Consider the following 15,888-nt stretch of genomic DNA (forward strand, 5'->3'; position numbering starts at 1 on the left):
CTAGATTAAAATCACTTCAAATCCATGTGTTTAATCACCCAAGAAAACAAAGCCAGAAGGAAGTGAAAGGAGATCAGTCCAAGGCCATTCCCACTTCCACATCCCTCGACTTGGAGTTGACCAGTTCACGCCTGATCTCCGGAGAGATGCTTGGATGATGGTGAATCCTCAGCAGCTCCACTAAGGAGTCCTTCTGCTCAGAGGACAAGTCCTCCTTGTAACGCTGGGCAAAGGTGAGCAGACACTGGTGCCACAGCACGGGCAGGGTCCTCTTATCTGCCTGGAACCGCAGGAAGTGGAAAACCAGCGCGTCAATCACTCGGAAAGGAAGGGCGTACTTTTTGTCAATCATCAATCGCAGGAAGATGCTGTTCGCTCCGTTGTATTCCATCTCCGCAATCTTCAGCATCGCAGCGCTGGCAAAGCAAGAAAGATGATAAAGGTCAATAAACATCCGAACAGCAGATCAGAAAATGTACATGCCCGCGTCACTAAGAACGCTCGGCCCACCTCTATCAATGTCTAGTTTCCTGCCACCTCCTCTCTCTCCATGTCCAGGTTGCGGCAAGTGGCCCAGTCAGTGGAGATCACTGGCTGTCAGCTACTGAAGTTCATTGCCAGAGCTGGAATAATTACTGCTGACTCCACCCTCCTGAGCAGTCACCTATTCACTAAATGACCATCAGGAAAACGCTACTGCTCCATCACCCACCGGGGTTACACGTCATCTCCGAAGCTTCTTTCCTGTAACTATCCAGCTTCTCAACAAAGCTCACAAAACTTGCCGAATAGGTTCCAACTAGTGTCAGTCACGTTCACTTGAGCTGCCGATAGACACTACACTGTGTGCTTCGTGCAAACAGTTTTAAATAGTATCAGTTGCATGTGCTTCTGTTCAAAAAGCAGTGATTTTTGTCACTGAAAGTTGGCGAGAAATAAGCAGTAATACCCTGTCTCTGCACAACATCCATTACATGGCCTTTCCTACCCTCCTTGTTCTGTTGACAATTATCGAGTCTGTTCATATGTTCACATATATTTAAGTTTGATTATTGACATTTGAGAATCTAACTGTTCTGCTAATTGTTGATTGCTCATGGCTGTTTGTACTATTGTCTTGTGAATTATTGGCTGCTGTTGGGCTGTCTGTTACAGTATTGTCTTCTGTTTTATGTTTGGCCCTGAACCACAATCAATTCTGGTATAGTTCACATACTGCCAATAAAGTGATTCTGAAGAGATCATATCAATTACTGAAATTAGTACGATTGTCCACGAGACTAAACATGGTATTTTTAGTGTTATGCATACATTACGCATTTAATTATACATTTTTAGTATTATGCATATATTGCCTTTTTTAGTTGTTTCTCTTGAATGATATTTTTAAAGACCCAAGTGTACAGCTAAAGACAAACACAGAACAGTACATTACAGCCCCTTCGACCCATGATCTTCTGCCAACCTTCTAATCCACCCCAAGATCAATTTAACGCCTCACTCATGGTTTTCACCCATATCTCTGGGCTTTGGTGACAGTGGCAATTGGAGACACAAAAGATGCTACAGATGCTGGAAATTTTGAGCAACGCACATGCACAAAATGCTGGAGGAATCATGTTGCATCATGATGAAGGGTTTTGGCCTGAAATGTCAACAATTTATTCCCCCCCCCCCCCCCCCACCCTTTAGACACCACCAGACCTGCAGAGATCCTCCAGCATGTTGTCCTCAGGAGCAATTTTACTCATTCACCTCAAGGTGGCAGCAATGAGCTCTTTTGGAACTGAACATTTATAATGTTCTCAGCCAGAGAACCCATCTGGCACCTGGCAATCAAAATCATGGAGCACAACAGGCCTTTCAGCTCCTCAAGTCCACGCTGACCATGGTGCCCACCCAATTTCCTGTGTTCAACCCATATCCCAATAAGCCCTGCCTCTCCCTGTACCCATCCAAGTGCTATTAGCACTACCTGTCAGTCCCTTTCACTCGTGCCATCCCTGTAACCCCACAGGGTATGAGCCAGAAGGACAGGCTGGAGTCGCTTTTTTTCAACTTGAGTTGTCTTCCCTTGAGGCAAGAGGCTGAGGGAAGACCTGATATTGATTTTTAAGATTATGAGAAGCAAATGCAATCGATACCAGTTAATAACAAAAATTAATTGTGAAAATTGCCAGGGTTCTCTCCATTTAGTTTGGGACACTATGCCACTTCATTGGGGCAGATTGTTTAAATAGCATCAGTTGCATGTACTTCTGTTCAAAAAGCTGTGATTTTTGTCACTGAAAGTTGGTGAGAAATAAGCAGGAAGACAATTCCGAACTACTTTGCTCTCTACAGTTTCGAGCATCAGGCTTGGAGATGCCAGAAACGGGCGGGAGTGAAAATGAAACCATTTCACTATTTCAATGTTAGGAACTACAAAGAAGTTGAAGGTATCAGCAATCATCTTGAATGAGACAATGAAAATGAAGATTCCGAGGATGCAACTGTTGATAACATTGTAGGAGGGCAGTCCATTACCCGCACTAGGTGTTTACACTGATTTTGTTCATTGTGTACACAGGGTGAATTCCTCCGTCAATAACTATTAGGAACGAATACAGTGTTATAGCCTGTAGTACTGTTGGTAGTGTTCCAACTTTTATGTATTTCAATTAAATACATAATTTGTTACTCATTTTGGCTTTTTATACTCTTTCAACTATAGCTAACGGGAAGCTGCTTAATTGGGCTAAAGTTAACTGGATCCACTGTATCGGGTAGATGGTCAGAATCTTTTCCATAGGATGGAAATGTCACGCTTTTAAGGTTATAGGGGTGGTGGGGGTGGTTTAAAGCAGAAGTGACAGGGATTTTATTTTAAACTGGAGAGCAGTAGGTGCCTGGATTGAGTTACATGGAGGCTGAGACTGTTAGACGCATGAATATGAACGGAATAGACGGATACTGATGATACACCGAAGGATATTTAATATAAACAGGAATCAAGATCACTCCAACATTGTGGGGTGAATGGCCTGTCCCAATTCCATGTTCTACATTCACTGTCAGAGAATGTAGAAATGTACTCACATTTGTATTGCGCCCTAAAAATAAAACAGCTATTATTGAAACCAAGATGATGACAAAGGAGAAGGCAGTCAAAGGGTAGAACGAAAGTACACACAGTACGAGACAATTGTTGCTTATTTCTCATTCTCCTCAAGGTGAGAGCAGCGAGCTCCTTTTCGAACAGGGTGCCACGACACAAGTACGACAGAATGCAGCGGGAGATATCAACTAACGTCCTTAGGGCAGGCAAACATCACCAAGGTCTCCCACCCTACAAGCAGGGGTTTCCAACATTCTTGTTATGCCATGGACCAATGCCATTAAGCAAGGGGTCTATGACCCCAGTTTGGGAACTCCTGCCCTGGAGATATGCTCCCCTTCCGCTGCCTGCCCTGTACCCCAGAACGAATAGCCGTTACCTGGTATGAAGGACTGGGATAGAGCACTTGGTCAGAATACTTCCAATAATAATAGCTTCTCTTAATGTGCATGTACCAGATTCACACAGAGGAAGTAGAATACCTTTGGAGAGAAGGGAAAATTAATGTTAGTTGGCATTGAACGTTGCCTTTTCATTGCAAATCAAATTTTTACTTACACAATTAAATTCAGAAATTAAGGATGGAATTAACCATTGACCCACCCATGACGGACACAGGGAGAGCAACTCTGCTTCCTAGAATCATTTTATGAAAGTTCAAAGTAAACTTATTATCGAAGTAACCATATGTCACCATATACGACCAAAATCCAGTTGCAAGTTCGTTATTGGTACAGTGAAAAACTTTGTTTTACATGCCACCCACACTGATCATTAGTGCATCGAAGTTGTACAAAGGGAGAAAGGAATATTGACCGTGGTGGGCAAGCGATATTGACATCAGAATGCATGGCAGCAGCAAATCTTTGGTGTGTGTTGGTTGGTAACACAAATTACACGTTTCACTGTATATTTTTGATATACATGTAATAATTAAATCTGGATCACTGCAGAATAAAGTTATACATTTACAAAGAAGCTTCTCAATACACATGGGGAAGAACATTTTCAACGTCACATTCTTGTTTCATGTACTGCCACGAAGCAGAGTTCGGATCTGCTTCTTGTCCCATTTAACCAGTCTGGTGACTGAACTTACAAAAAGTAGTGGATACGGCCCGGTCCATCATGGTAAAGTCCCTCCCAACCCCACCCCACCTCACCATTGTGTGCATTGACATGAAACTCTGTCGCAGGAAAGCAGCATCCATCATCACGGACCCCCACCACGGAGGATGCACTTTCTTCTCACTGCTGCCATCAGGAAGGTGGTACAGGAGCCTCAGGGCTTGCATCACCAGGTTCAGGAACAGTTATTACCCCATAACCATCAGGAAGGTGGTACAGGAGCCTCAGGGCTTGCATCACCAGGTTCAGGAACAGTTATTACCCCATAACCATCAGGAAGGTGGTACAGGAGCCTCAGGGCTTGCATCACCAGGTTCAGGAACAGTTATTACCCCATAACCATCAGGAAGGTGGTACAGGAGCCTCAGGGCTTGCATCACCAGGTTCAGGAACAGTTATTACCCCATAACCATCAGGAAGGTGGTACAGGAGTCTCAGGGCTTGCATCACCAGGTTCAGGAACAGTTATTACCCCATAACCATCAGGAAAGTGGTACAGGAGCCTCAGGGCTTGCATCACCAGGTGCAGAAACAGTTATTACCCCTCAACCATCAGGAAAGTGGTACAGGAGCCTCAGGGCTTGCATCAACAGGTTCAGGAACAGTTATTACCCCATAACCATCAGGAAGGTGGTACAGGAGCCTCAGGGCTTGCATCACCAGGTTCAGGAACAGTTATTACCCCATAACCATCAGGAAGGTGGTACAGGAGTCTCAGGGCTTGCATCACCAGGTTCAGGAACAGTTATTACCCCATAACCATCAGGAAAGTGGTACAGGAGCCTCAGGGCTTGCATCACCAGGTGCAGAAACAGTTATTACCCCTCAACCATCAGGAAAGTGGTACAGGAGCCTCAGGGCTTGCATCAACAGGTTCAGGAACAGTTATTACCCCATAACCATCAGGCTCTTCACCTGAGGGGATAACTTCACTTGCCCCATCACTGACTGATTCCACAACCAATGGACTCACATTCAATGACTCTTCATCTCATGTTCTGAACATTTATTGTTATTTATCATTTCTTTTTGTATTTGCAGTTTCCATCTTGCACGGTAGTAAAGCGCCCTAGTACGATCTTTCTTTGATTCTATTATGGTTATTACTATATTATGGATTTATTATGTCCACAAGAAAATTAATCTCAGGGTTGTACGTGGCGATACATGCATATTTTGAACTTTAGCTTGCAAATCCGCCATTGAAGAGGAGCGATTTCTGGGCACACAAGCAACTAGGGGCTTTGGGGAGAGTGTGGGAGTATTTAAAGATTAGCTTTAGTGTTGCACGTAATATCAAAACACACAGTGAAATGCATCGCTTGTGTCTCTGACCAACACATTTCAAGGATGTGCTGGCGATGATCTAAAAATGTCGCTACACTTCCAACGCCAACGTAGCTTGGCATAATAACACTAATCGTGCGTCTTTGGAATGTGGGAGGAAACCTAAGCATGCGGTGGAAACCCGCACAGTAACGGGGAGCAGGTACAAACTTCTGACAGTGGTGGGGATTGAAACCCGATCGCTGGTGCTGACCACTACACTATTGAGCTGCCCGTTCTGGGATTGATATTGACAGAGATACTAATATACGAACAATATTGAAATGGATTGCTGCGATTCCAAGGAATGGCCAAGTTTACAGGGCCTAACGGAGGCAGCACGGCAGCGTAGTGGTTAGTCGAACACTTCACAGTACAGACGACCCGGGTTTAAATCCTGCCACTATCCATTAGGAGTTTGTATGTTCTCCCCATGACCGCCTGTGTCTCCTCCAAACAATTCCCTGATTGGTAGGGTTACCGTGACATGTTTTTTGTAAATTCTTTTATCTATTAAGATACAGGACGTAGAAGGCCCTTCAAGCCCTGCCAACCAACAAGCCCTGATTTAATCCCAGCCTACTCACGGGACAATTTACAATGATCAATTAACCTACCAGCTGGTACATCTTTGCACTGTAGCAGGAAACCGGGGAGCTCCTGGAGAAAACTCACTGAACAATCAGATGATTAGAGTAGGGAGTGTTGGATTGGGCTATATAATTAATATTTTTCTTGTAGTTTTAACATTGTCATTTTGGGTGACAGGGTGGAGATACGTCTCTACCAAAGGAGGTGTGAGGCGCTCCTTCCCTCCGCTAGCCTGCAGGCAAGGTGTAGCACCTGCTTAGCCCCCTGGTGGGTCATGGGAGCAGATGGTGGATGGTCGTATGAGCAGCCGGCGCATATCACCAGTCCTGGTTATGCGACCACTGACACCAGGCAGACAGCCTCTGAAGGATGCTGATAATGGCTAGAGTCACCTGTCTCGTAAAGACACTGCCCAGAAGGTGGCAATGGCTTCTGTAGAAGAATTTCCCAAGAATGATCACAGTCACGAGACCATGATCACCCATGTCATATGACATGGCACATAATGATGATGGTAATTGATTTTATTTTTATGTCATCACCTGTGATCATTCGGAGTGTCTTCCAGCAGTTTCAGTGGTCTGGTATAAGACCAGACCACCTTTGTTCTCTTATCTCTTTCCCCTTAAGTTTCTCTTTCTCTGATCCCCCACCTCCTTCGTCTCTCACCACCAATCTCCCCTCGCTTCCTTTGTTCTTGTAACACTCAATAAAACAGTCATTAGCAACAAGTTCGATGCCTTATTCTTAACTTCCTCAGAACCTTTAGACTGCAAAAGCATCAGGATCCAACAAGGGCATAGGTCGGAGGTGAGAGGGCAGGGACTGAATAGAAATCTGAGAGGCTACTTTTACCATGCCGAGGGCAGTTCGGTCAGTACATGAAGCAGAGGAAATGCTTGAAGCAGGACATTTATGCTTAGAAGGTACTGGGACAGGTACATGGATAGGAAAGGATTAGAGAAGAGGTTCCCAATCTTTCTTAATGCCATAGACCTATATCATTAAGGTTGGCAACCCCTAGATTAGGTGGATGTGGTCCAAACATGGGCAAGTGAGATAAATATAGACAGGAATCTTGGTTAGCATGGAAAAGGTGGCCCGAAAGGCCTGTTTCCACGCTAGTCCTCAAAGAGCCTCATTACATGCTGAGAATTTCTAGGATGGTGTGTAATAACTTGGCAAAGGTTTCAGAGCTCTTTTTTTTATTACCAAAGGCCAGCTAACTCAGTTGGTAAAGCATGGGAGTCTTAACGCCAGGCTTGTGGGTTTGAGCTCCACGACGGGCGCTGGCGTTCTGGAACATCACAGTAGCATAGCGGTTAGTGTAGCAATATTACAATGCCAGCAGCCAGGGTTCAGTTCCCGCCACTGTCTGTAAGGAGTTTGTATGTTTCCTCTGGGTGCTCTCGTTTCCTCCCCACGTTCTAAAGACATACAGGTCAGTAGGTTAATTGGTCACATGGGTGTAATTGGCTTGTTGGGCCTAGAGCTCCTGTTATCGTTCTGTATCTCTAAACAATGTTGCTTTGCCACTGTGTTCTGCCAAACATTGTGGGCATGCCACTTTGGCACCAGAATGTGTAAAGACAGTTGTGGGCAGCTCCAGCACATCCTTGGGTGTATTGGCTGTCAACACAATCGTCACATTTCACCAACTGTACATGTGATAAATAAATCTCAATCTAAATCTACGAATAAAGGACGATAGTCTCCACATGCCTTCACCACAGAGGAAGCTTACCCTTAAACCAGGCTCCGGGTTTGAACAGCGCTTTCTTCAAGGACATGTAAAGGTGGAAGTTAAGGCGTTTGTATTCGACAATGTCGTCTCTCACACGAGGCAAAAGCACCAGGTTGTAGAACCTCTGGGCCATCTTGGCCTTCAGGTTGGCAGCAAAGATCCTGCAAGTTGCAAGAGACAGAAGTGGGTCAGGGAGAGTAAACAGCAGAGTTACTATTTGCAGTACTGCCACAACAAAACAACAAACAAGTGAGTGATAATAAACCTGATTCTGATCCACTAGAGGGAGTAGGGGGGGGGCTAGGAAAATAGCATGGGAATAATGGGTCAGTTAGCCTCTTGCATCATTTAATCCAGCAACAGCACAGGAGCCCAGGAAGAGCAGAAACACAGGGAAGGGCAGTCTGGCCCTCCGACGTTACAGGAACGCCGGCCTCTCACCTGGTGGCCTGGTACATGGCGGCCGCCGTCCAGCTCTCTGGCTCCGTGATGTACAGAATCTGCTCCCAGTTTGACAACGCTGGCACAATCTTGAAGGCTTTTGGAAGTTTCCCACTTCGATACTTGCACAGTACCTTTCCGGAGGCAAAATGTAAAGATTTACCATGTCTGATTACAGTTATCACCTTTGAATTCTTACGTGCTTTGAAGCATACGTCGTGATAAACAAACTCAATCTTCCTTTACGGTCAGTGAACGTAACCAACTGATGAGATTATCACAGTCGTTTATCAGGAAGTTTTGTACGTACCCTGCTGAACGTCGCCGTGGTTCACTGGCACCACCGGTGGGGGTTTCAAGGTATTTTACAGGAGCAGCACTTCTAACGAAAATTGCAGAGATCTGCAAGTCACCCAAAGAGAAATGACTTCCTCTTCCTAATGCGTCCTGACAGGGGCTGCACAATTGTGTAGCGGTTAAGGTAGTGCTTCTACAGTGCCAGCTGCAAGATCTGGGTTCAATTCCTGCTGCCATCTGTGAGGAGTATATATGGTCTCCCCAAAACCGCGTGGGGTTCCTCTGGGGGTTCTGGTAACCTCCCACATCCCAACAACACGAGGGTTACGGTCAATTGTAGGCAAGTTGTAGCGAGCTGCCTCGGGCCGGCCATCGACACGAATGACTCATTACAAACGTGACAAATTAAGCTAATCCTTACCTCGCGGACACCCTTGTACACCTCCAGGACTCTGGGGTCGAGCTGCGGCATCGGTCGGCCGGAGACCTCCGACATGACCGTCTCCACTTCCGTCTGCTTCTCCGTGATCTTCTCCATGATGATGTCAGCGAGAGTGCGCCTTTGGTGCAAACCGAGAGAGTTACGTAAGCAGAGCTCCAACTGCCCCGCAAGACAAGAGTGTACACCGTCTTTACCCGGGCCTGGCCCAGTACACAACTCCATGCTACTCAACAGGGACGAGCTCTTAAACACCAGCCAGAGCCCTCAACTCGAAGGCGGTAAACACCGACTTCTCCACCACCACCAAATCCTTTAAAACAAACAAACTAAACGACCTTGTGGCCGGCATGTTGCTGTGAACGTACAGGCCCTTTGGCCCACAATTTCATGCTGAGCAATATAAACCTACTTCATGATCGAGCTAACCCTAGCCTCAGGCACAGCCCGTAACAACAACCCCTCCCCACTTCCCTTTCAGCCATCTGCCTGCGCTGTTGCGAGAAACTTTGTACGTTCTCCCCGTGATTACTCATGTTCCCCCCCTCCCCCAGTGCTGCGGTTTCCTCCCACATTCCACAGAGGCGTAAATAGGGTTAACATGCGCGTGCTACGTTCGCACAACACTTGCGGGCTGTCCCCAGTGCAACCTTGGACTGTGCTGGTCGATACGCTTCAGCGCATATTTTGATGCACTTGTGACAATAAAGCTGATCTCTCTTTAAAATACGCCACCACCCTGTGCTTGGGAAATCACTGCCTGCTCTTTTCAACAGGGGACTATCAAATGGCAAAGCAGAAGTAAAGGCTTATTGAAAGCCTGTTTGCATCAACCCTCCTCAGGAACTACTTGACTCTACCTCAGCGGAGGGTTCTTGTTCATGAACGTATCTATCGCCTTTTCATCCTCCGGGTTCACGACCACTTCCTCGCCGTAGCCCTCCTTCGCAATGGCAGCCGCACTCTCCAGCGTCGGCCACTCATCGTCCGATTCGGAGTCCGAATCTTTACCCCTCGAACCTGAGCCTGTGTGAAGAAAAAAATAAACAAATACACAGTTAGCAACCTCTGAGTTCCACCCTGTTGTCCCAACACCTTTCATATGCTCTGCCCTCAGCTAAACATGTCCCACTTTTATCAGGATCAGCTTGTGACCTCCAGTGTAAATCTGAAAGAAACTACTGGAACTGCTGGAGGATTCCTTCCTTCTGCAGTTATAGATGAATGAGAGGGGTATGCAGGGCTTTGGCCCAGGAGCAGGTAGTTTACAATAACATATTTATAGGACTATAAAATTATAGGAGCGGAATTAGGCCTTTTGGGCCATCAAGTCTGCTCCACCATTTCATCATGGCTGATCCATTTTTCCCTTCAGCCCCAATCTTATGCCCTCTCCTCCTACAAAAGGGTGAACAGCTTTAAGTTCCTCGGCATCCACATCACCGAGGACCTCACATGGTCTGTACACACCGGCTGTGTAGTGAAAAAGGCACAACAGTACCTCTTTCACCTCAGACAGTTGAGGAAGTTTGGTATGGGCCTCCAAAACCTAAGAACTTTCTACAGGGGCACAGTTGAGAGCATCCTGACTGGCTGCATCACTGCCTGGTATGGGAACTGAACTCCCCTCAATCGCAGGACTCTGCAGAGAGTGGTGCGGACAGCCCAGCGCATCTGTAGTTGTGAACTTCCCACTACTCAGGACATTTACAGAGACAGGTGTGTAAAAAGAGCCCGAAGGATCACTGGGGACCCAGGTCACCCCAACCACAAACTGTTCCAGCTGCTACCATTCGGGACATGGTACCGCAGCATAAAAGGCTCTGGGACAGCTTCTCCCACCAGGCCATCAGACTGAATGAACTCAGGCTGATTTGAGTGTATTTCCATGTTACATTGACTGTTCTATTGATTATAATTATAAATTACTGTGATTACATATGGCATATTTAGATGGAGGCGTAACGTAAAGATTTTTACTCCTCATGTATGTGAAGTATGCAAGAAATAAAGTCAATTCAGTTCAAAATACAAAAACTTACAAAGCACTTTCATAAAGATGATGCTGCTCAAAGCACTTTACAATGCAAACACAAAGATAAAAGACAAAATTAGGTTAGTTAAAAGCAAAGTTAAATAAATGGTTTTGAGCTAGCCTTTAAGTCGGCATTCCTTATAGGCTTTGAGTTCCACAGTTTAGTAGCGTAGTTCAAAAAAGAAAGCCAACCTGACAATTAGTTGGGACCTGGCAGCAAATATATAGGATTAGATGGGCTGAAGAGCCTTTTTCTGGGCTCTATGACACTCTGGAATGGAGATGGGAACGCTGTCACCGACTAAGCTGCCAGCTTGCCAAAATGGAACCTTCTTCCTGAGAGAGCCCTCTGGGATCACGGATGAGTTTCTGCTGGTGGGGCTGACAAGCGGCCTGTGCGGATTTTGCCTGAGGTTGGGATCAAGTGCGAAGTTGGTGAGGCAGTCAGACCCTTTCCATTATTAGTGTTGGGCTTCCTGCGCTGCCAACCCTTGGACTCGAGCCCACAGTCAAGCTGGGATGTGCCAACTCGATACAGACCCTAGATACAGGCCCTTCGGCCCAACTCATTCAAGGTAACCAAGAAGCCTGTCTAAAATGATTCTATTTGGCCCACATAACTCTAAACCAAGGGTTCCCAAACCTTTATATGCCACAGACCAATACCATTAAGCAAGGTTGGTAAGCCTGCTCTAAATCTTCCTCACTGATATAGCTGTCTTAATGTACCTGCCTCAAACACTTCTTCAGGCAGCTCATTCAATATACCGTACGCCTCGCCCCATTTTCCTCAGGACCCTTTTCTCCCCAAATTTAAGCTTATCCCATCCAGATGTTGCAAACAAGAGAAAATCTGTAGATGCTGGAAATCCGAGCAAAACACACAAAATGCTGGAGGAACTCAGCAGGCCAGGCTGCATCCATGGCAAAAAGTGCATTGACGTTTTCGGGTCAAGTGGGGGGGAGGGGTCCCTTTAACATTGCCGAGTTCCTCCAGCATTGTGTGTGTGTGTGTGTGTGTGTATGTGTGTGTGTTCCGTCCAGATGTTAACTCCCAATCTTCCGAAAATATCCATTCCCTTCATCTACGCCCCTCACGAATTTACAGATCTCTGTGAGGTCACCCCTCAGCCTCCCACACTCCAGCCAAACAGTCCCAGTCCCTCCTTATATCTCAATCTCTTCAGTCCTGATAACTTCCTTATAAATCGGTTTTAACGCCCTCTTCGTTTTAATACATCCTTCCTATAGTGACACAGATGCTGGAAATCTTAAACACACACACACAAGGTGCTGGAGGAACTCGGTAGGTCAGGCAGCATCTACAGAAGTAAATAAATGGTTGACGTTTCATCTAGCTGGTTTATTATCTCCATAGATGCTGGCTGACCTGCTGAGTTCCTCCAGCATTTTGTGTGTGCTACTCCTCTTTTTCGCCCCCTCCCCGGACTCAGGACACTCACCCAGCACGGTAGTTTTTGTGGCACGGCCCAGGTCATCGCCTCCGCCGTGCTCGGCCTCCAACTCCTCCTGTTGCGCTCGGGCCTGCTCCAGGATCCTGCGGCTCAGCCGGGCGTCCACATACTCCTCCTCGTCCCGGTCCCGGGCCCGGGCCTCCTGCCTGCGGTGCCGCTCCTTCTGGCGGCCGAGCGGCTTCACCGCGTCTCCCTGCAGAATCTGCTCGGCCAGGCCCAGGCTCCGGGGAGCCTTGCCGCCCCTGGCCAGCTTGGCTTTCGGCATCGCTGTGATACTAGCCCGGGGACCCGACCGGCAGATCAGCAGCCCACGTGGGACCGCCGCAGTGCGCCTGCGCCGAATGTATCGGCTCGGTGATGCCGCAGCTACGAGCCAATCACGTGAATCCTGAATCCGCGCATGCGCCAAATGTATCCGCTGCCAGTTGCAACACCTGATACAACCTCCCACTTTCAATGTATTCCTTGTCTCCGCGGATGCTATCCCAATTGCTAAAGCCTTTACATCGCTTTCGCTTTCTGTTCTGTATCTTCACCGCACTGAGATGAAGAACAATCAGAGGATCGAAGTTCGCAATAAATTTATTATCTAAGTACGTATATGTCACCGCGTACTAGCCATTGTCTTACGGGCATTCGCAGTAGATATAAACAAACACAATACAATCAGTGGAACCTACACACCTCACCAGCAAAGACAGCCGAATAAGACGAACTGTGCAAATAAAAAAAGGATAAGGAAATTCATAAATAAGTAATAAACATTTTGAATATTGTAGGGTTGTAGAGTCCTTGAAAGTGAGTCCACAGGTGTGAAGCAGTTCAGTGTTAGTTCAGGAGGCTGATGCTCGAGGGGTTAATACCTGATAGTGTGGGACCAAAGCCTCCTGCCCGATGGCAGCAACGAGAAGAGAGCACATCTTTAGGATTCCATTCCCACCACAAACGCTGTTCCTCCAGCAGTGTGCTTGTTGTTCCAGGTTCCAGCATCAGCTGTCTCTTGTGTCTCTAACTTGTTTTTCTTCTTTCGCAAAAGGTCCAGAACCCAAAATGTTAAAAGTTAACTTCCACAAATTCTGCCTAACCTGCTGAGTGCTCATTCCATTTCAGTCCCTTCCATGTTCATGTTCCAATTCCATGTTCAGTCCCTTCCCATCTACATCCATGCTCTCGATTTCTTCAATCACTTTCAGTTCCTGGTCACCTTATTTTCGTAATTGATGTTCCGTCCCTGTACACTTGTACCCCCATCAGGAAGATCTTAAAATCTCACCACTTTTGAACCAGTTCCCTTCCACCACCACCATCCTCCATCTGGATGGAACTCTTCCTCACCCATTTCTCTTTTAGATCCACCCATTTTCTCCAGCCTAATGGGCACTCACATAGGCCCTAGCTGTGCCTGCCGTTTCATTGGCTATGTGGAACAGCCTATGTTCTCAGCCTACATTGATAACACTTCCCAAATTTTCCTCTGCTATATTGGCAACTGCATTAATGCTGCTTCATGTAGCATTTGTTATTTTCATCAACTTTGCCTCAATCTTCCACTCTGCCCTCAAATTTACTCGGTCCTTCCCAGGCACTTCTCTCCTCATTCCATGGTGAAAAAGGCACATCAACACCTCTTTCACCTCAGACAGTTGAGGAAGTTTGGTGTGGGCCCCCCAAATCTAAGAACTTTCTACAGGGGCACAATTGAGAGCATCCTGACTGGCTGCATCACTGCCTGGTATGGGAATTGTACTTCCCTCAATCGCAGGACTCCGCAAAGAGTGGTGTGGACAGCCCAGTGCATCTGTAGATGTGAACTTCCCGCTATTCAGGACATTTACAGAGACAGGTGTGTAAAAAAGGGCCCGAAGGATCAGTGGAGACCTGAACCACCCCAACCACAAACTGTTCCAGCTGCTACCATCTGGGAAACGCTACTGCCGCATAAAGAACGGGACCAACAGGCTCCAGGACAGCTTCTTCCACCAGGCCATCAGATTGATTAACTCATACAGACAGAACTGTATTTCTATGTTATATTGACTGTCCTATTGTACATACAGCACTATTTATTACAAATGACCATAAATTGCACATTGCACATTCGTAACGTAAAGATTTTTACTCCTCATGTATATGAAAGATGTAAGTAATAAAATCAATTCAATTTGAGAAAGACTATCTCCTGAAATCTTTTATGAATCCACTGACTTTCTCAGCTATCTTAATGATCCCTCTCCCTACCCAGCCACCCGTAAAAAATGCTATTCCCTTTTCTCATCCCCTTCATCTTTGCCACATCTGTTCGCAGGATGAAGCTTCCCATTCCAAACATCTGACATGTCATTTTTTTTTCAAAGAATGGGGTTTTCCCTTCCTCTGCCATTGATGCTGCCCTCGTCCACTTCTCCTCCATTTCCCAGACATCTGCCCTCAGCCCACCTTTCCGACGCTGTAACAAAGTTTGAAGTAAATTTATTATCAAAGCACGTATGTAATGGGCAACAGATGTCACATATTTTTCATAATAGAAAATTATCTATATATTTCACCAACATCATTATTGAGTTGTTGTGTTCACTTTAAGAGACGTTGCCTGACGTAATGACATCAGTGTGTTATGAATGAGGAGCAACTCTGATGGGCAGAAAGGTACAGAATCGCCAATACCCCCACCTTTGGAGAATCGCAAATCACTACTATTCTGATGCTGTTATCAAGGGAGATGAGAGAGACAACGCAGGGATACACACAGGTTGGAATGTCTCCTATTGACAAAGAGAGAGATTACTGCTATTGTCTCTTGAAGAAGGAATTGTGTATTGAGTACTGTTCTATTCATTGAAACCCCTCAGGGGGCAACCAGAGTGGTCTGGTTGAGGGATTGCATCATCCCAACCTGATTGACATCTGAGACCCCATGAATGGGGATAAAAAGTCGGTTCTGGGGAACACCCCTCAGACACACCAGGAGAGATGCTACGAGACCGGTGGGGGCTTGTGTGTGTGTGTCCACCCTTGCCTGGGTGACAAGTCCTCCACGGAACGGTCTAGCTAAAGGACAGAGACGGCTCAAGGTCGTAAAAGGAAAGTCGGCAAGTTACTCTCTCTCTCTCTCTCTCCCTCTCTCTATCCAACAATTGCAACACAGTGAACAACAACTACTGCAGCCTTTATGAACTGAACTGAACTTTATATTTCCATCGGACAAATCATTATCCCCTAGACAACAATAGAGCTTATTTCTTATTGATGATTATTATACCCGCACTTTTAGGTTTAGTATTGATGACGTATATTATCTGTATATTTGCATTGATA

The 15,888-nt window shown here is 46.2% G+C and overlaps 1 protein-coding gene across 1 annotated transcript; it reads right to left on the reverse strand.

The window, feature by feature from the left end:
* Nucleotides 1-12,907, reverse strand: bysl (bystin-like). The gene is made up of 7 exons (XM_059950056.1): nt 12,562-12,907; nt 9,924-10,089; nt 9,046-9,184; nt 8,328-8,461; nt 7,887-8,047; nt 3,477-3,579; nt 1-416 (listed from the first exon to the last, which is right to left on the reverse strand). Exons 1-7 carry the CDS (start codon nt 12,836-12,838, stop codon nt 74-76), a joined length of 1,323 nt encoding a protein of 440 aa, XP_059806039.1. The 5' UTR covers nt 12,839-12,907; the 3' UTR covers nt 1-73.
* Nucleotides 12,908-15,888: the final 2,981 nt, after the last annotated feature.

Source organism: Hypanus sabinus, chromosome 25, assembly GCF_030144855.1.
Source record: "Hypanus sabinus isolate sHypSab1 chromosome 25, sHypSab1.hap1, whole genome shotgun sequence".
Lineage (NCBI taxonomy): Eukaryota > Metazoa > Chordata > Chondrichthyes > Myliobatiformes > Dasyatidae > Hypanus > Hypanus sabinus.

Bases quoted from the DNA above. Each gene is read 5' to 3' on its own strand.
- bysl (XM_059950056.1), bottom strand. From the start codon at position 12,838: ATGCCGAAAGCCAAGCTGGCCAGGGGCGGCAAGGCTCCCCGGAGCCTG. The intron at 8,462-9,045 runs GTAAGGATTAGC...GCCTCCGGAAAG, and splicing joins TGTACAAGGGTGTCCGCGAG to GTACTGTGCAAGTATCGAAG. The intron at 417-3,476 runs GTAACGGCTATT...TTGCTTTGCCAG, and splicing joins ATCCCAGTCCTTCATACCAG to CGCTGCGATGCTGAAGATTG.